Genomic DNA, 20,396 nt, shown 5'->3' with positions numbered 1-20,396 from the left:
CAGGTTTGGAAGAATGATTTGGTTTATTCAATTCTGACTGTGTTGGTTTTGATAAAATGACTTGAAAGTAACAGCTTTTAGAGCAGGACAAGAAGATCAAATTCCTAGTCTGTGGGATCAAAAGAGATAAGGGATCATTTTTAACCAGTTTTAGTTCCAGGCCAGTGGCAGGAAAAGTCTTGGCTAAGAGGAAGGGGCACCTAAAAGACAAGTGAAATGGTAGGAGGCATAGTCAGTAGTGTCATTTGGAGACATCTGCTGAGTGTCAGAGTATTTATGATCAAAAGGTTCTGCTGACATTAAATATTATTAATCTCAGCACCTGCAGGTGCCTCTTTCTCCTAATGGAGTGTCTCACAGCAGGAACCTCTGGAGAGAGGAGAGAGCTGAAAGGATGTGCTGTGAGTACAACAGCATTGTGAGATGAAAACTGGGAGATCATTGTGGAGGGATCAAAGTATCTGAAATGTGCTTGCTTTTATTTTTCCACCAAAGGACACCTTTGTGGTTATTCCACTCCCCTTTGAAAGATATCAGTAATAAACTTTATTACCATTGCATACAATACCTAGATTCTAAAATGATAAGAGAGGATTGAATGTCCAGTCTCAGAACAGCTTAGTGTCCTTGCCAGTGTTGCACTGCAGCAAAGTGGAACAGGGGATGCAAGAGTTACCCTGCATTGTCAGGCTTTTGTGGAAAGCACAGATCTGAGCACATCTGGCAGTGCTGGGCAGTTGTTACTGTCCTGCTTTCAATGCTGTACAGAGAAGAAGCAGCCTGCACAAGTGTGGCAGTGCCACTCCTCTCCTGGTTCTGAGTGCCAACAATGGCTGCAAGTTCTGGGTTTCTGTGGGTGCCACAAGCACACCACAGCCCCTGGCTTATGTAGCAGGGGCCATAGTGTTGCTGCCTTACCTTCCTGCACTGTTTGAGTGACTCCACAAGTTGCTGCTTGTTGCTCTGAGATGACTGCAGATGACTTCTCTGATTCAACAGCGCTGTTGCTGTGGCACAGACATAGCCCCCAGCTATGCCTTTGTGACTCCAGAGAGGAGCCTGGGAGATGAGTTAGGCCTGGCAGGCAATGGAAATGCAGCACAGTCAGTCTGCTGGCATCCACATGCAAAGGCACTGTGTGCTGGAGTTGGACTGTGGCACACATGGCTCCAAAAATGGACTTTAAACTTCGTTTTTTTCATAATTCATATCACAGCAAGATACTTTCCTTTCTCAAGGGAGGGCAAAGATGCAGAAGATGCATTCACTCCATGGCCTCTTCCAGCACCCATAACCAGCACCACCTCCCAACAGCAAAGAGAAAGTGGAGTTCTACAAAGCAGTAGGAAAGCAGTTTCCAAATACTATTTGTGCTCCTTGCCAAAAACACTGATAAAGCCAACAGTGCTGACATCTAGACAGCAGCTTCCAGCATCTGTTTTTAGGGAGAGAGCTTGAAAGATGCTTCCACTGTTGATGCAGTAAGGAAGAGATGCAGAGATAATGCATTTTCCTGGAGTGAATGACCAGAAACCCTTCTGTTGCAGGGGACTGTTACCCTGCTGGAGGAGGAACTCTCCTAATGCATGTAGATCAAGCCTTGCATGTGTGTTGGGATCAACACCCTGGAAAATCCCTTAGAAATCCCTAATGTTAGCAAGCATCCTGCTGCCACCAGGTTGTGTCGGGACTTGGATGTGGCCTCAGGAGCTCCACTTACAGAGCTGTTAGACAAGCTCAGGGTCAGCAGTGCAGAGTGAGGGCTGTGGGCTCTGTGGTGTTCTCTGCAAAGTGCAGATGAGTCTCTCGTGGGGGCTGAAGTGGCTTGCCTGGCACTGTGCCTTCTCCACTCAAATTGTTCCTGTCAGCTCTGGGAATAGCAGGAGCTGGTTAAGGACAGAATTAATCTGAATGTTGAATATTCCTGCAGATTCTCTGCTGCATCTTGCCTTGTGTCAGTGTTTATGCGTGGGCAGTACAAGTGTAACATCAAGGGGGCTGCAGTTTACAGAAGAGCAAATGGAATCATGAGGATCAAACTAACAGCTCACAGAACTGGGGGACATGGTCTTGGCTTCTGCATCAAGCTGGCCTTTAAAACTTGGAAGGGATTTTGCCCGAAGTTTTTTTAGACTCAGCCTCTTAAATGTGTCTGTTTTGGTACAGCTGGGCCTTCAGTTTAAAGGAGGAAACTTCAAATCCAGTGAAGAGTTTTGGCCTGTGGTGAGCTTGTGTGTAAATTAAAATATCTTCCTTCTCATTGTTTGTGGCTGCACAAGATGAAATGTTATCTTAGCAAGACTAGGAGTGAGCAATTGTGTGGTTCCTTCTGACAGAAGTGTTTTCTCTTCTAGATGATGTCTCTTTTTCACAATCATGTTTTTTTGTGGCAGACAGTCATACCTTGGGTAGAGATTATAATTTTGACTAGAGAGGAATCCAGGTAATGAAAAAGAATGTACACAGCATTCACAGCTTCAGTTCCAGCACTGTGTAGACTGACCTGAACTGGCATTAAAGTAGATAAGATTCCAGAGATACAGACAGGGTCTCCAAACTGTTGCTGCACTACCTGTAAAACAAGGTAAAGCACTTCCTGCCTTAAGTTCCTTGCTGCCAAAAATAGGCAGTTCAAAGGCACCTCTGGTGTTTTTTCTGCTTTGCACTATTATGCACTATTTCTCTTAGCAGAGCAGCAGTATTTCTGCTGAAGCTTTTCTGGCAGTACTGGCAGGGTGCAGGGAGCTTACTCCTGCAGCTTTGCCTGCTCAGTTAATCCTGCACTGTTGAGTCTTGCCCAGAACAGATGTGTGGGAGTAGTGTTTTGATCCACTGGTTTTCATCAAACCTTTATAGGGGTGCCGCTGGAGACCATAATGTACTGTAATCTGGTTATAAATCCAGGTCTAAACTCCATCACTGGGTGGATTTGCTTCAAGTGCCTCTATCTCACCTGTTGGCTTTACAGCCCCTCCTGGTGTTTCAGCTCTGCTGCCTTGTGCAGCATCCAGTGTTGTAGGTGGCAGTCCATCTGTAGTAATCACATGGCTCTGGAAGGGCTCTGTAAACTCCCAGGCACAGACATCTTCCAGGCAGTCTAGTCCCCATCCAAAGTGAGGAAAGTGGTGGGATTTGTGGGGAGCTGTTGTCATTTCTTACTCTTCACGGAGCTCTGAGTGCTGTCCCTCTGTTTTCCCTGCAGGTGGCAATGATATGGATTCTGTAACAAAGAAAACGAGGCAAGATGGATCAGAAGTAACTGAAAGACGTAAGGAGGAGATTTTTAATTTTTACATCACACCCAAAAAGCTAAGAAGTGAATGGCCATTTCTGTAAGGGATTAAATGCTGACCAGTGGTCCAGAACTAAATTCTATTCTTGGCCCTGGAGTCTGTGTTGAAGTCAAAATAAGGAATAGAATGGGCCAAGGTTAGACCTTTAGAGATGTGTATCATGACCTGATTGTTTAACCAGATGATTTCCCTGTGGTAGCATTTCTAACCAGTAGTGCAGACATTGGGATATGACTCCTACCTCTGGTATCAATGCCCTGGGTGGCCTAGAAATTGTCAGGTGGCTTTGTGTAAAACTGGTCAATTTTCTACTGACCTTATGAGAATTAACAAGTGTGGGCTTTGCTGTTACAGCAATGGCTGCGGTTCAGAAGTGCCCAGAAATTTTACAGGGATCTCGTACAGAAAAAAATCTTTCATGGCAGTAATGTTCTTATTCAGAGCTAGAAAGACCAGCAAAGAAACACAGCATTGTGTGATAATGAGCCTACAGCTACAGCCCCAGGCAGTGTTGTCCTTAGGGACTTTTATTTAAATGAGTCAATCTTCTTTGAACAAGTCATGCTTTTGCATGGAGAATAGGTAGAACATTGATCCAGTTTGGCTCTATGAACATGCCATTAATTCTGCATCCTTTCTTCCCTCAGTTATTACAGAGACTGTAACCACAAGACTGACATCCTTGCCACCCAGTAAGTAATTCTCAGTCATTGCATTTGCTTGATGTTCTGTTATTCATGCTATTTATTTGTCTGCATTATTTCCATTATTTCCATAAATCCCTGGCTGCAGCAGATCTCAGTGCATAAAGATCTGCACCCAAATAATGCAATTTTCAGAAATGTCTTTCTCTCAAGACACTTGTTACTGGAGAGGAGTAGTATTTGAGGACCTGTCTGGGTATTGTCAGAAACAAAGCCACATACTCTACTAAGGCTAGAAGACCAGACTCTGCAAAGATTTAAGTCCAGATATAGGGTCTCCAGTGGTGATTGTCTCTTGGGAAGAAGGACCAAAAGTGATGGGTCTGCAAGTTCCACTGCTGGGGCTGCAGTGTATTAGTTCCCTGTCATCACCCAATTGGCAACAGTGAGTGAATCTTTTCAGTAATATCAAAGGTCACAGGACACTTCTACCTCTGCAGAGAAGTACCAGCTCCAAATAGGGAAGAATCCTCCACACTCTTTATCCCACCATATCCTTGATTAGTTTGTTGCAGCTGAGTTGGCAAGGAATTGCAGTATCATCTTATTTATGATGAGGGTCAGTCTGTGTATGAAGCAAGACTTGACTACAGACCTGCTGGCTGTGGAGTGTGAATGCTTGTCTGCTCTGCCAAGACACTTCCCTGTACTTCTGATCTCTCACCAGATATGAAGCTGTACTTATAACTGAGTGTATGGACAACTTTGGGTCCCTCCTGCCTTCTCTTGCAGTGTCCTTGCTCCTCCTGTCTCCTGCCTGGAGAGAATGTCTCATTTTGTGCTCATCTCTTTCAGAAGGAGGGAGCAGCAGTGGGCTCAAAACATCATCCCACGCTGGAGGGAGTGGAGTTGAAAAGCGGTCGTACACCCATGGAAGCAGCCATGTGACCTCAAGTAAGGAAGGAAAGCACTGCCCAGTAGGAGACAGAGAGCAAAGGCAGCAGAAATGGGCTGGGGAGATTCAAGGCAGGGAAGTAGGGTGAGCCAGGGGCAAGGAAAACAGGAATTATGAAAGTAGAAGTGCCAAATGCATACATAAAGCAAAGATATTCCTTCCCTAAAATTGAGTTTAAGAATGGGTGAGTAAATGGCAAAATCCCATTTCCACAGGGAAAACTTAATTTCAGGAGAACAACAACAAAAAATTTCATTCCTACTGTTTTTAAGAAGTCATCCAGAAACTGAATTTCCCTTCTTTTAGTTTTTCCAAATCACAGTCTTTCTGACAATTTTTCTTCTAAAGACAGTTTTGATTAATCTTTTTGTTGATCTTGCTGAAGGTAGAATATTATTAAAGAAATTCCTAGAAACTGTTTTCTTAGGTTTGTGTGCCCATGGCTTTAGCACTTTGAACACTTTGCCAGATTTTCTGGATGTGCTAAATCATTGTGTGCTGCCTACTCTATAAAACCATTTCTTTAACAACATTCTTTGCACAGCTCTTAGATTGTCATAGCAAAGGCTTCTAAAGACTGAGATTCCTAGCTAGGTACCTGGCACACTTCTCTGTCCCCAGAGGGGCTGACTGTAAAATTCTCCTTATGGAAAACATTCTCTGTGCTCCAAGGGAGCTGACAAACCAAAGGGAGTGAAGTGCACTTTGGAAGCTCAAGGGGAGAGTTAGCCATACCAAAGAGATCTGACAGACACCTGCATGCCAGCTAAAGGCCAGAGTGTGGAATCTCTTTGCCTCAGGGCACAAGTGAAGTAACTCCACTGCAGATGTTGGGCTAATTGTCTGGACTGGCATCAATGTGAGAACTGAATCCAGTCCTGCAAACTCAGAGGACCATGCAGGATTACCATCTTCTTTTTTTTCAGTATGTGGAAAAAGAGAAAATAACCTGAACTTCAGAGATACTGATCTCTTGAAGTTTCAGAGAGCATTCTGTAGTCTCTTCTTTCCCATTTTCTTGCAGAATGCCTCTAACAGAGGCCTACTTGGCACAGTAGTTCTTTCTGCTGAATTAAATGGAAAAGTTACAGAACAAAACAGGTCCTCTTAGAGGGGAAGTTGGCATGAAAACACTGTTGAGATCAAAAGGACACACTTTTTGTAGGGATGGGTAAACAATCCCTTTGTGCTGCAGCCTGATCATACTCCAGCATTAGATTTTGTGCAAGAGTATGAACACAGTAATTATGGCTTGCCTCAGTTCCTTCTCCACAGCCCTGATGTGAATTAGGAGGGAAATTGTTTCTTCTGCCTACATATAACAGGTACTAATAATGTCCAGACTGTCTTGGGCATGACACACACCTCAGTCACTTCTCCAGAAAGTGGATTAAGTGGGAGTGTGGTTTCCATTATCTCATAATCTGCATCCTTCAGCACTTTGAGTTTGGTTTAACAGTCTCCCAGTTTTTGTAGCCTATGTCATGTAATGCTTGAATTAACAAATGAATTTATATCCTTACCAAAACTCAGCATCATCCAGAGCTAAATTTGTTCCTGCTCAGGGGAGATGGTTCACTATTACCCTAGGCCAGAACCTGGTTTCATACAAATCGTTGACAAGATTTGCTTTGAAATAAATACACAGTCATGCACAATGATAAACAATACTCCTCTCTGCCCTGAATGCTGAGGACAGCCAGAGTAAGACCCTGATATTGTTCTTGTCCATCTCTAGTTGTGAAACACCAGTGCAAGTTTGTCCAGCTCAGAAGATAGTAACATAAAGCACACAGGGCATCCAGAGTGTACTGCCAGGACTTCTCTTCCATTTGCTGAGGGTGTTTTGTTTTGGCCATAGGTGGAAGTGGTAGACTGAATTCAACGTCATCATCCTCCAGCTACAGACAAGCTCAGTCTCCCAGCTCTACTCTCACCAAATCACCTGGCTCAACATTTGAAAGAAAAACCTATGTCAGCCGCCATGCAGCATATGAAGGTATCACAGAACATGCCATAGGAGGGAGGCAGTGTGCAGTGCACTCTGAGGTCACATTAGTGCAGAATTGTCCCCAGTCCCGTTGTGGTTTTCTTAGGAAATAAACTGTCAGGGACACAATTTAATGATTAAGTCCTATTTATCCTAGGAGTAAAGCTCATTCCTAAAAGGAGTTGTGGCATATTCTTGTTGAAAGACATTAGCAGCTCTTTCATGTGAAACCTGAATAGCTCTTTTTTTTAATGGAAATGTTTTCTGCCCACTGAGATTAAATAGTTGCCAGGAAGTCATGTTTTGAAAGCTTTTAATAATCTTGTACAAAGTATGAATGAACATTTTTCTGTTCTTTGCAGGGAGCTCCAGTGCCAACTCTTCTCCTGAGTTTCCCAGAAAAGATTTCGGTATGTCCTTTTTAGAGCTGCTGCTCTGAATGTTATGGCAAGGTCATGTGAGTTGATGACCATAAGGGCTTTTTGCACATTTCTGTGTCCTGCTCTATCTATGCTACCTCTGTACTGGGCCACCATGCAGCTTCTTCACAGGATTTATGTGGGATTTACATTAACAGCTGAAAGTCAGGTCTCTAGCTGATCATATTCAAACAGATAGTGAATACTGTGTATCTGCTACTCTCAGCTGCTTTTGTGATGCTCCCTGTATGATATAGGACATGGACAGGAAAAGACAGACATGTGATGCTTCATAGCATTCCCTTCACCCTTCCAGAATAGCTCAGAGAACAGCTGCAAGCAAGAAAGTCCAGACTCTTGGGATTTTGAGTCATTGCTGGATATACTTTTCCAGTAGCTCATTTCTAGACTTCATCAAGTGCATATGGAAAAATGAAGTGGCTATCAAGTGATATATTTACACTAAACACTGTCAGCAGGTATTGTCTTGCCCTGTCCAAAGTCTGAGTTGCTGATTTTACTCAGTGAAGGTAGTGAAAGATTGTGATCAGGTTACCTTTTGGCTCATAGAATGAGGCAGGGTTTCACAATCTCCAGCATTGGTCAGTGGGATCAACAGGTCTCTTAACTTCCTTTTGGCCATTTGAAATGTGACATCACCCTCTATAAACAGCATTTCCCTGTATTAAAAGAAACAGCATCTGGTCCAAAAAGGCTAAAAGTGCTGCTGATTCTTTAAAATACCTTATGGTCTAAAGGGGGCCTGATGAAATCTCTTAATGGTTCAGTTCTCCCAGCTGTGCTCCAAGAAAAGTTACTGCCTGAATGTAAGCACACTGAGCAAGATCAGTGTGCTGATTTTCAGAGGTGTCACAGGCAGTAAAGACTAATACAGCTTTTCTCTCATTGCTGTTCACAGCATCTGCCTCTACGAGAGGGAGAAGCCAAAGTCGAGGTGAGTGATTCTGTTCTTTGAGAAGCCTCCTTTTTTCAGTTCAGCATAATTCAGGTGTGTTAAATAGACCTATTCTTGAGCTGGAATCCACCAATTTAAGTGCAGAGCAGTCAGATGAGGTACATGGATCTGCACCACTTCAGATGTGAGCCATGAATCTGTAAGCAGTTGTTTAAACAAGCTTAGTGTAAAAATTGACCTTAGTGAACGTCATGGTAGTTCAGACTGTGTCAGAAAGGAAGATATTCTTGGAAACCTGGATGTCTGAGAACATGGTCTTCTATCTTGTCTGTTCACTACAATAACCTTAGTCCATCCATGCTCTGGGACCAGCCTCTGACATATTTACAGTAATTGCATTCATGCTTCTCCTACTGTGATCTGTCTTGCAAACCATAAAGCCATACCCTGAAATAATTTCCTACTGATAGTAAAGAGATGGTGAGGAAATTGCAGACTTACTGTGATCTGTAGCCAGCTCACTGTAAAACTCTGCATTGTTTAAATCATTCAGCTCTTCTAATAATTTATTAACAGTGTTGGGGAAAGAAGGATTCTCTTGGTCTCCAAGAACGTAGTATCTCTTTCCAGTTGCTTGAAGAGGAAACTATAATGTCACTTTATTCAAGTTAATTTTAGCAGTGGGTATAAATCACAGCATGGTCTTGCACAGTCCTCCTGGAGAGTGTCACATTCCCAATTATTCTGCCTCAGATCGTCACAGTCTCCTCTAGCACACTACATACCTGAGCTCCCAGCAGAACTAGGCCATGCATAATAAAGTAGACACCAGAGAATCAGGTCCAGCTTCTCATATTACTTCAGAAAATAATTCCAATCCATCATCTTCTCCACATGAATGCCAAGATAGTATTTCTTTTCTAGTGCATGCACTGTCAGATTTCGTCATGAGGAGCATGTATCACATGTTCTGGCTGACCACTTTGCTTGTGGGAGGCAAGTTTAAAGGTTTACCCCAGCCAAATCACATTAACTGTGTAGTTTCTTGTGCTGGACAGTAAAGGTCCAGTAAAAGTAAGGCAATAGCATTGAGTACCTGGTGGGAAGGTTGGCTGAAAACTGGGCTGGTTACATTCAGTGAGCTGAAAGAGAAGTCAGTAAGTAGCAAGAGACTGAATCATACAGCCCACTGTAGAAATGTCAGTTGTAGCCAAGAGGTAGTAGGGAATTTATGTATTTACTAAACATCTTTTGGCTCTCTAATTTTTTTGTTCAGAGGGAAAATGAAAATAATATTTGTGATGAGTGGAAACATCAGTGTCATTGAGGACTGCATAATTAGACCTTCTGTATATCTGACAGTAGCAACATTATTGACTTCATCAGAGGCCATCAATGAGTGAAATATAATTCCCCGGAATTTAAAGCAGCAAAATGTGACCCCAAAACAAAAAGTTGCCCAAGCCCATTTGCTACCAATTTGCATGGAGTACTGCTCAGATTAAGCAGTCAGACAGCAAGGTGGAACATAGATAGCAAGAAGGAAGGAATTCACTTCAGCCTAAGGTTTCATTCCCAGCCCAGGGAACAAATGAATCTCTCTCCATATTCATGATCTGCTTTTTATCTTCCCAGAGAGTGAAATACGAGTCCGACTGCAAAGTGCATCTCCCTCTGGCAGATGTAAGTTATTCCAGGGGTATTGGGGATAAGGTAGAGGGTGTTGCTGCTAGGGTTATGACTTTTCCTGTTAAAAACATTAATTTGAGTCCCTTTTCTGGACAAGGAAACATGCTGTGGGTTAAGTGATGCTCTTGCAAATATGTAAAATGGTCCTTAGTCCCAGAAACATCCTCTAGAGCTTTGTCATTAAGTGGCCCCCCCCAGAAAGTAACAACTTCATACACATGCAGATAAATTCCACGGAATTATTTAGAACCAGAGCAGGATTACAATGAAACACTGGCTTTTGTGTGACTCTGGACATTTGCTTTTCCTGCTAGGGACAGAGTTGGATGATGTGAAACGTTTGCTGAAGGGAAGTCGATCTGCCAGCTGCAGCCCTACTCGGTCATCATCCGGTACCCTCCCGATACCGAAAAAGGCCGTGGTGGAGACAAAGATGGTCACTGAGAGCTCTCAGTCAGGTACTTGGCATTAGCAATGTTGCACTCATTCCAAACAGCATTTGCCATAAAAAGTACTCAGTTGTTAAGAACATTCAGATAAGAATACATGGTGTTCCTGTACAGAAAAAGGGTCAGAATGCTGAAAGATTGTCCAGGTATTGCTGTAACAAGAGCCATCTTGGGTGTCTTTATAGGGACTAGTCTAATTTCCAAATAAATGAGTCCATTCTTTCTGCCACCAGTTTCAATTCAGAGGTATTTCTAGCAGAGATAAGAGCTCTAAGTAAATGTGTCTGAGAGTGATTTGATTTCTTATCTCCAAGTGAGACAGAGAGATAGGACTGAAGACAACATTTCAGTGCGTGATTTATTAGCCATTCCATTTCATAATAACTCATCAGGAACTGCATGAGAAGACAAGGGGGAATGGCTTCAAACTGAAAGAGGGCAGGCTTTAATAGATGTTAGGAAGAAATTCTTTACTTTGAGAGTGATGAGGCACAGGTTGCCCAGAGAAGTTGTGGATACCCCATCACTGGAAGTGTTCCAGGCCAGAATGGATGAGACTTTCAACAACTTGGTCTAGTGCAAGGTGTCCCTACCTATAGCAGGAGGTTGGAACTAGATGATCCTTGAGGTCCCTTTAATCCCAAACCATTCTGTGATTCTATAACTGAAGTGGTACTTAAAATACTACAACCTTTTTTACTTATTTATACACCCCACAACAGGGCTTGAGGATTCCATTGTCTTCCATCAATGTCTAAAAACAATATCTTTTGTCTTACTCAGAGCTACAATCCTGTCTAAAATAGAATTTTAGTCCAGTACACTAGTGAACCAATCAGAGACATGTGGAAAGCAGAAGCCATACATCCCATGGCGATTTATTAATGGAGTGGCAGACTGGGATGGTTTATTCTGGTACCATACCATCTATGAGCAATGAAATCTCTTCAAGGTGTTCTGTGAATGATCATGCTATCAGGTCAATCTGTATTCCATTGGTTAAAATTTGTGTGGGCTGTAATCAGCTGATGTTTGAGGTCAGTTATGCCATGCTAACCTGGAGTCATTGGGTTGACTCTACAAGGATAATTGAAATGTAAGTTGTTTGTCCTATAAACCTGCAGTGTATGTTAAGCCACAAGCCTGGCCTTGTTGAAAACCACTTCTGTCTGCTTGGTTTTTTCAGTGTCAGGGACATATGACACAACCATCCTGAATACTGCCCTCCCTTCATACATGTGGTCCTCCACTCTGCCTGCTGGGTCTTCCCTTGGTGGATACCATAACAGCTCTTCCTTGATCAATGCCATGTCTCACTCTACAGGATCAGGTATGCTCCCTGGATTGCCCAGGTTTGAAGGATGGAACTATCCTGAAACTGGGTCAAAAGCAGGCTTTTTTGCACAGTACAAGCTAAAATGATGGAATAATCAAAATGGCAAGGGATATGCTTGAATTTTCTCTGGTTTTCTGTCATTTGGTGCTCTCTGCTTCTCCACTGAATCTATCTCAAAATCCTTCTGTGTGAGATTTATTGTCCTGGCTCTGTGACTGTCATTAAATTTTGATGTCATCTTTATAAAAGAGGTCAACCTCACATTCCCTATAAAAACCAGTTTAGATTCAAACTAATGTTGGATTATCCTGGCCCATTGTAAGAATGGCTCATATACTAAAGATATTATAAGTAAGCTTTGTGTGTTCTTACACCTGGTGAGGCCCATTTCTAAATGCCAGGGATTCCACATTCCCCAGTTGCAGAGAAAAACCACAAGAAGCTTTATGATGAAATATTATTTAAAGCTTTACTTTCTCTCACTGTCACATGATCTCATCTTGTCTGAGGCGGGATTTTTTGCCTGTGTCTGTTCAGTAAAAGGGTGATTATTATTATTGTCAAGATTTTTCCTCTGTGCAATTATTGTGCATTATCATTAGTTGCATTTCCAAGTTGACTCTTAATTTCTGGGACTGTGCCATTGACCTTTTGGTGCTAGATTTGAGAGCAGTAATAACATTTCACTTCTTTTTGCAGTTTTTGGTGTTCCAAATAACCTGGCTCCCAGCAGTCATACTCTGAATGCGGGCCTGAGCTCTTCCTCTACAGGTCAGATTTTTCTTCCCTTCACACTTTGACAGCACTGCATTTCTGGCACTGACAACTACAGTGCAATAATACCAGTTTCTCTCCTATTCCTCATCTGAGTGTCAGCAGCTCTTTGCCCCACCTGCAGAAATGTCCATGCAGCCAAGAGAGCTCACAATGTAACTCGAGATAATGTTTTAAAATGGTTGCCATGATTGTCCTGAGCCAACAATAACAATACACCAAGGTGAACTAAGTTACAAGACATTTTGTTGTAAGGCCTGTGGTGCCTCCAGAAAGCTGGTGAAATTTGTTGGGAGAGGTCATTATTTTTGTGTCACTGGTTTTGTTTGGGTTTTAACCAGAATGCCACCTGCATTGCAGGACTCATATAACCCTCATTGCAATGCTTTTCTTTGCAGTATTTGGAGTTCAAAACAACCTGTCTCCAAGCTCTTCTTCTGCAACCCAGAATGCTACAGCAGTCTCTGCAAGTCAGCAACAAAGTAAGCCTAGAGAAAGTGTGAGGGTCACCAATGTGTGCTTCCTTCTCCCACCTGTTCTGTAGTGATTAGAAGGTTCATCTTGACAGAGGCCTCCTCATCATCTTCTTGTGTGGCACAGTGTGGTATGAAGAGATATTCAGGGACATTTCCTCTGCTGTGCATGTGCAGGAGCAGCTCCCAGTGCTGATGCACTAGAAATTTGCGTGCTGGGGAAACCCTTGGTTGTTTGAGTTGTCCTAGGAACACTGAATGAGAACAGATTTTCTAAATATTTTGATGTGTGTAGATCCCTTGTTATCCTTCATCTCAGTCATTGTTGAATTTCTTCTTTGCAGCATATGGGATGAAGAACACTTCTCAGAGCAACACCATGGCAAGTACTGGTGTGTCTGCCTCAGCAGGTGAGTCTGTCATTCACAGGTGTTTAGGCATGGCCTCGTACAAGAATATCATAAAAATGAGTTTGAGACTCAGTAAGTGACTCTCAGGTGCATAACTTGTCACTAGCCAAGTCTCCTACCAGTACCTTTCTGAAAAGAGAGTCAGAATCTAAGAACGAGCAAATGAACTGGTCTGATTCAGTTCTCTGCAATAATTTGGATTGTTTAATTCTGAGCTATTTCAGCTCAGGAAGCTGGATAGAAGATGACACATGTGAAATTGTACTTTATTTGAAGCCAAAACATTTGCAATGTTGCTCTTAAAAATAATTTTTCAGTTGTACCAGTTTCAGCTTCAACCACTCAAAAATGAAGGAATTGACTTATACATGACCAGAATATGTTTTTTAAATGAGAGAAGCCTTTTGTCTTTGAACAGTCAGGATTCATCCTTTCCAGTTCTTTTCTGCAATTCTGAGAGTTACAAACTGCACTTTTTTTTTCTCTGTATGTAAAGAAAGCCAAGTTTGCCTTGTAATCCAAGGACTCCCAAAGACAAGGCTTAAAAATAGATATAAAGACCACAGAAGTTATGATAACATTTCTAATAAAGGTTTACTCCAGGTTCTGCTAGAGTAATGGAATGAGTTTCTCTGACTCCACAGGAAGTGTGCTTGAGGAGCAAAGAGCTCATTGAGCAAATCACTTCTACATATGATTGAATTCCAGATGTTCCCCATTTCTGGCAGCAGGGCCTCCCCAGCTAGTGAAATGCACATCTCCAAAGAAACCTAATGACATGCACAGCTGTCCTGTTACCTTTAGTGGCCAGTGTCTTACAGGGCTCTTTTTGTACTGGCAACCCCAATCACAATGTGACCACCTGTTTTTATGAACAGAAGTGATGTGGCTTGTAGTTATGGGCTCAATGGCCCTCATCTCCTCTCTACCATCTTTTACTAATATTGCAGGAGGAACTGCTGTGAGCTCCCAGGGAGACGACATTCTGCGCAAAGACTGCAAGTTCCTGCTGCTGGAGAAGGAGAAGGCACCTGCAAAGGAGATGGAGCTCTTGGTCATGACAAAGGACACTGGCAAAGTCTTTAGTGCTTCTAACACTGGGCTTAGTGGAGGTAACGTTCCTCCTTCAGGACATGTGGTTATTTTGAGGGCAGAGAAACTGATCATAAGGGAAGTTCAATGTTCAGGGCACTACACCTAACTTGTACATCATACAAGAACCTCTGACAGGCAGGCAGCTTTTAAGCATGCCAGCTGAAACCTGGCTCTGGATTTTGCTTTTGAAGCTCCAGAGTGTGCCTTGGGATATTTCACAAAGCTCAGGAGCTTTGAGAGAATAAAAACAAACTAGATATGGTTTAGACAGCAGAGCTATTGTGTCTTCCCAGGAAAAATCCACCTTAACCAATGAAAGAAGATTGGCCTGGTTTAACTTCTGGTGTAATGTTTCTAATTATATTTGGTTCCTATTCAGGATCTTTTGGAGAAGACACTTTGAAGAAAGAGAAGCAGGGCTTTTCCTCCTCTTATGCTACAGATACTGGCCTGAAATCAGATGCAAATGGTAAGAATTTGTTTCTGTGGAAGTGCAACACAACTTTCTCCTTCTGCCTCCTTACTACCTTTCCCTTTCAAGCCCACACTCTAAATTTTGTCATGCAGAGAAAGACTGGTAAAACTTCTTTTACTGTTGTTAAAACAGGAGGGCTGAAATCCATGCCAAAACGGGACAAAGAAACTTATGCAGGTAAGTGATGCCACTCAGACTTTCATTGGAAGAAGCACCAAAGCACAGTACACAAAAAAGCAATTGTTCTTGAGGGACATGAGTGGTCTCTGAGCAATGAATCAGAGAGAGGGAGGGAATCTTCAGGAGGCTACCAGAGAAATTGGTAGCAGTGATTTGATTGTAGATAAGTGGACAGTTGGGTTATTTTTGCATGACTAGAGAAAATCAGATAGCTGACAGTCCAGCTGCATCCTGCTACTGGGACAGATTTATGGGGAAGAGAGGGTCAGACAGACCATGCTGGCTATTGCTGTCATTTAGGGCTCAGATGTGTACAAAAAATTCACGCTCATGTGATCATGTTTTCCAGCTGTTATTTTAAAATACACTGAATGGTTTTGTCCCCTGTTTGAATTCCCTTTGGAAATACTGTTCCCAACTTCCACAGGGACTAGAATTACACTCACCATGTGCACAGAGTGGCATAAAGATTTTTTCCATAGCCCTTTATATAATGGATCAGGCCTTGATGTCCTTATTGTAAGAGATTCTTAACTCTAAAGTCAAGGAACTCTTCATAAATCAGGAGATTCTTCCTTCCCTTTTCCAGAAATACGAAGTGGTGATGCAGGAGGTGCAATTGGATCAGCACCATCCTGGTGTCCTTGTGGTTCCTGCTGTAGCTGGTGGAAATGGCTCCTGGGTTTGCTTCTAGCCTGGTTGTTCCTCCTTGGATTGCTTTTTGGACTCATTGCTCTGGGTAAGAGATAACTGAGGAAAAAATGTTGAATGGTATAGAATGACAGAGGGTTTAAGCTGGGAACAAGCCCAAGCACCAGAGATACCAAGCCAGAGAACTGAGGGAAACATTCAGCTTGATGGTGACTTGCCACTGAGATATTACAAATGGACAGAAAGAATGGATAAGGAATACAGTCTTTGTTGGGGAGTTATATAATCTTGGGGTGAGTAGGATAGCAAAGCTTCTGAGATCTGAGGTCTACTGCTCCAAGACTGACAGATTCCAAAGCTGTCATTTAAATTCCAGATATCCCTTCTGGGGAAAAAAAAGAATTCTTCAAAATTCAGTGGCCATAGCTACATGACAGTGTTGCCATGTTCCTGTGATAGCATGAGATGTTTCAGGCATGCATATCTGGCAGCATGTTCCCTAGCATTTTCCTTTAACCTTCCAGCTGAAGAAGTGAGAAAGCTGAAATCTCGTGTGGAAGACCTGGAAAGAATCAATGGTGCCCTCCTGGCAATCAACCAAGGGAATTCAGTAGTAGAAAAGGATGTTTCAAGAGTAGATTTTCTTCATGGTAGCTCACTCTCCTCAACCTTCCCATATGAAAATGAAGAGTCAGTCTGGTTGATGGTGAAGAGCAGACTGAATAAGGAAATAGAACGAGGTGAGCAGAGTCAAAAAATGAACCCATACCTTATTTCTCATGCTACTTTTGTTAGCAGGGGAAAGGTGATTTACTTCTGTCTAGCACATGATGGAAAGAGATGAACAACAGAGCAGCCAACATTCTCCCATCTTTAGAAATTTCATGTATTTGTGAAAACAAATTTACTGAGGAAACTCACAAACCATACTGTGCTGCCTGTGGCCTGAAATCCAAATAGAAGTATCCTTGTTCTTGAAATGAGTATCTACTGTGCTGTATAATGAGCTCTAACAGCCCCTTCACTTCCTCTTACAGGCTACTTCCGAGGGGAGAGAGGAGAACGTGGTGAGAAAGGTACAGCCATATAGTCCTTCTCTTCCCCTGTCCCATTCCTTGGCTCTGGCAATGCACAGTCTTGTAGAAGACAAAAAGAATGACGTGGATGTCTCTTGATTCAGGTTTTTTTTTTTTTTTTTTTCTCTTTTTTCAGGTGACATGGGAATACAAGGTCCCAAAGGTGAGTCCGGAGTTACCTGCTTTCTCAGGTAGATTGGCAGCCTGTCATAGGACCTGGGTAGAAAATGGTATTTTGTAACTCCAACATGTGGAGAAGCTAATGCCAGTTATCTGTTAGTTCAGATATTGTTGTGAAGGTTGGGGTTTTTCTCCTGTTTTCTGGTTAAAAATCTCACTTTGAATCTAGAAGCTCCTTTTGCCTGGATGAGTCATTCCTGAAGCCAGGCTCTACCTGGTTTAATCACAGAGTGCTTCAGTGCCCAGAGGGTTTTGCATGGTGTGAATGATTCAATTATTTACATAAATACAAGGGAGACAATTGCTGGAGGCCCTAGAACTTGTAAATATTCCAGGAACATAAGCTTCTTTTTATGAGGGTGAGGGTTAGCCAAAGTGACAAAAAGAGAAAATTTATTCCCCACTGACTGTCTCTTTGTTTCTGTCTACAGGTGATCGAGGACTTCCTGGTGTCCCAGGTGGGCTATAGTTCAATTCCCCTTTAAGGGAGGACATTTGTTTACATTACTGTGGGCAAGAACAAATACAGCACTTCCTTGCAAAATTCCTTGAATTTAGCTCAAGGTGGTTCTCTGAAGAGTCAATATTTAGCATAGATTAAGTCACTTGATTAATACCTTGGTGCTGAGCTACAGACACAGCTCAGAGACTTGTTTACAAGCAAAGCCTTGGCCAGACTTCCCCTTAGTTGAACATGCTGAATTTGTGAAGATTCTAGTCCAGCACTGAAAGAGTCCTACAGCTGCATAAATACTTGGTTCAGCTTTCCTGTGCTTTTATATGTATTGTGTTCTTCTAAAGAGATAAAGTACCCATCTTATGAGTAATATATTCTTTACCCCATAGAATTAATCTCTCCAGATTTCCCTAAGTTGCATGTTATTGTTTTATGGTACATAGTCAAGAACTCTGAATGCTTACTGTGTTTTCTTTCCAGGCATTCCTGGTCCTATTGGGCATGCAGGACCAGAAGGACCAAAAGGCCAAAAGGGAAGCGTGGGTGAGCATCTCTGTCAGTGCTGTGAGTCATTCACAACTGACTGACACATGGCACAGGAGTACAGACACCTGGGTGTGTGATCATTGCCTTCCCCAGTGGAGCCAGCCATGGATCCTTTTGCCCAAGGCCTCCCTCCCACAGACACCTGGTGTTACAATGCATTTCTTTCCTGTAGGTGAGCCTGGCATGGAAGGTCCCATGGGACAAAGAGGTAGAGAAGGGATGCCAGGGCCTCGAGGGGAACCAGGACCACCTGGATTTGGAGAAAAAGGAGACAGAGGTAGGAACCAAGTGTCTTGTTGTTGGATAAGACAGAGAAGGACAAAAGCAAGAGTTTGGTCCTGATTAATAGAACACCTCAGTGATAAAATTTGATTTCACTATTCAAATCCAGATTTCATCTATACATTTCCCAGCACAGATTAATATGTCCTTAGGGATTATTTTTTTGTCAGACTTATAATGGATAAACAAGGATTGCTTTGGTTTCCCAGATCTTACAGTCAAGTCTGAGTCTGACAGAACCAAAATCACTTCACTATCAAGGTTATCTTCTTCCCTGTTACCCAGATCATCAAAGCTGAGGAATTCATCTTGCTAAAGCTCAGAGAGCTCATATTCTTCTCTTGGACAGTGCATATCTGTTTGGGTGTTTTGAACTGATGAGCAGATTATTCATGACACTTACCAGAGAAAGAATAACAGTAGATAGAATAATGGGGAAATGGGACCATGGCTCTATTCTACCATGTCTATTCATACTCTTATTTTGCAGGTGCTATTGGTGAGCCAGGTCCTCCAGGGCCACCTGGACCCCCAGGTTCTACTGGCCTAAAAGGTAAATGTGAAGATAGAGAGAGAACACCTAACAGAGAGGTTAGGAGTAAATGGGCCCTCCAGCTGTCCCATTTCATTTGCAGTAACCAGAAAAGGGAACTAATAGTCTGAAGCACATATCCCAGCATCTCAGCTGAGATAGATGGCTTGGGTCTCTTTACTTAAGTGGAAAATATTTCTTCAATGTCACAAGGACTAAATTCTCTGAATTTGTTGTCCTGGTTTTGAGGATGCCAGTAATGCAAATTCTTCTAGTGGCTGGGGAACTTCCAATCCACTAAACACCTCTTGGGTTGTGGATGCTGTTGTGCAAACTGAAAGCAATTTGATAATTTTCTTATTTTGGTGTTACTAAAAGAAAATCCATGTTCCTTACAGGTTTGATGGGTTCTCCAGGCCCACAAGGTCTTCCAGGTGAGTGCTGTATTACTTTGCTGTGGCATCTAGAGGCTGAGGAGAAAAAAACCAGAGTGACAGAGTGACGGCTTCTCATAGTTTTTCTGCTTCAGTGATGCATTGTGGTGAGTGGGATGAATGAAAAACCCCCATCTCATTTTTCTGCAGGTCCTCCTGGCCTACAAGGATTTAGAGGTGAAGCAGGACTCCCAGGTGCTAAAGGTAACTTTCTCCTCCTCCTGGCAATTCAAGCAGCACTAGCTGAGGTGCTTTTCTAGCACTGCTCTGAGCAGCAGATGTGATCTGACCGTGTTACATTTTGATTCTGTGGGCAAAGAAAAGCATAAGACTGAAGAAAAGGGAGACAAACCAAAATTAGTCAGTGATTGCTAGCAAATATTGAGAAATGCAGAAGACACAGAGGTAACATAGCAGTCTAAGAGAGGAAAAACAGTTGTGTGGATGGAGCTGTGTTAAAGGGAAGGAATTTCCAGTTTGAGTTTGTCTGGTACCACAGAATCTCTATTTCCCTTGATGCATTAAATGCCTTTCCCTCATGATTTGTTACTACCATTGTTCAATCACCCATATCTCTTTCAGGTGAAAAAGGAGCCAGTGGACCCCCTGGACCCAAAGGTATGCTGACCAATTAGGTATTCTTTTGTGGTTAATTTTCTTTAGATTCCTTTAGATATGGATACTGTCCATGGGTTTTATCCTTATCCATCTTTGGCTTTTTCTTCTGTGCTCTTGTCAGAAAGCAGACTTCATATTCCCTGATGGAAACATTTTACAATGAAGCAATCTCACAGAATTTGTCCCTTTTTTCTGCCACAGGTGATCAGGGTGAGAAGGGTTCTCGTGGAATGACAGGTCAGTGGATTGAAATACTGGAGTAACAGCCGACCTAATAAAAGCACAGCCCAGCCAATCCCAGTTAGCTTTCTGAAATACTATAAGGATGTTACTGATTATAGGAGTTTTATTTTTGCACCAAAATTATAAACCAATAGATCCCATTCTTGATTCCAGTAATCTTGGTAACAATCTTTGTATTTAGCTTTAGGAAAATCCTCTCTCACATGCCCTATATTCACATCACTTGAACATTTCTAATGCCCAGAGACAGTTGTGAATCATGAGGCCTGAACATCCTAT

The 20,396-nt window shown here is 42.5% G+C and overlaps 1 protein-coding gene across 1 annotated transcript in view; it reads left to right on the top strand.

The window, feature by feature from the left end:
* COL17A1 (collagen type XVII alpha 1 chain) overlaps positions 1 to 20,396 on the top strand; it is a 57,282-nt gene that overhangs the window by 20,796 nt on the left and 16,090 nt on the right. The window contains 27 exon segments of the mRNA XM_058810341.1: positions 3,203 to 3,268; positions 3,941 to 3,985; positions 4,793 to 4,891; positions 6,754 to 6,891; positions 7,245 to 7,292; positions 8,221 to 8,256; positions 9,853 to 9,900; positions 10,221 to 10,364; positions 11,542 to 11,685; positions 12,391 to 12,462; positions 12,864 to 12,947; positions 13,283 to 13,348; positions 14,299 to 14,460; positions 14,823 to 14,912; positions 15,051 to 15,095; positions 15,688 to 15,837; positions 16,274 to 16,489; positions 16,787 to 16,825; positions 16,962 to 16,988; positions 17,437 to 17,463; positions 17,943 to 18,005; positions 18,181 to 18,285; positions 18,781 to 18,843; positions 19,221 to 19,256; positions 19,407 to 19,460; positions 19,839 to 19,874; positions 20,076 to 20,111. Of these exon segments, the coding sequence (XP_058666324.1) occupies positions 3,203 to 3,268; positions 3,941 to 3,985; positions 4,793 to 4,891; positions 6,754 to 6,891; positions 7,245 to 7,292; positions 8,221 to 8,256; positions 9,853 to 9,900; positions 10,221 to 10,364; positions 11,542 to 11,685; positions 12,391 to 12,462; positions 12,864 to 12,947; positions 13,283 to 13,348; positions 14,299 to 14,460; positions 14,823 to 14,912; positions 15,051 to 15,095; positions 15,688 to 15,837; positions 16,274 to 16,489; positions 16,787 to 16,825; positions 16,962 to 16,988; positions 17,437 to 17,463; positions 17,943 to 18,005; positions 18,181 to 18,285; positions 18,781 to 18,843; positions 19,221 to 19,256; positions 19,407 to 19,460; positions 19,839 to 19,874; positions 20,076 to 20,111 (2,139 nt within the window).

The sequence above is a fragment of the Ammospiza caudacuta genome, chromosome 9 (genome assembly GCF_027887145.1).
Source record: "Ammospiza caudacuta isolate bAmmCau1 chromosome 9, bAmmCau1.pri, whole genome shotgun sequence".
NCBI lineage: Eukaryota > Metazoa > Chordata > Aves > Passeriformes > Passerellidae > Ammospiza > Ammospiza caudacuta.
Note: the sequence above shows the minus strand (reverse complement) of the source record. Positions and strands in the feature narration are given on the sequence as shown.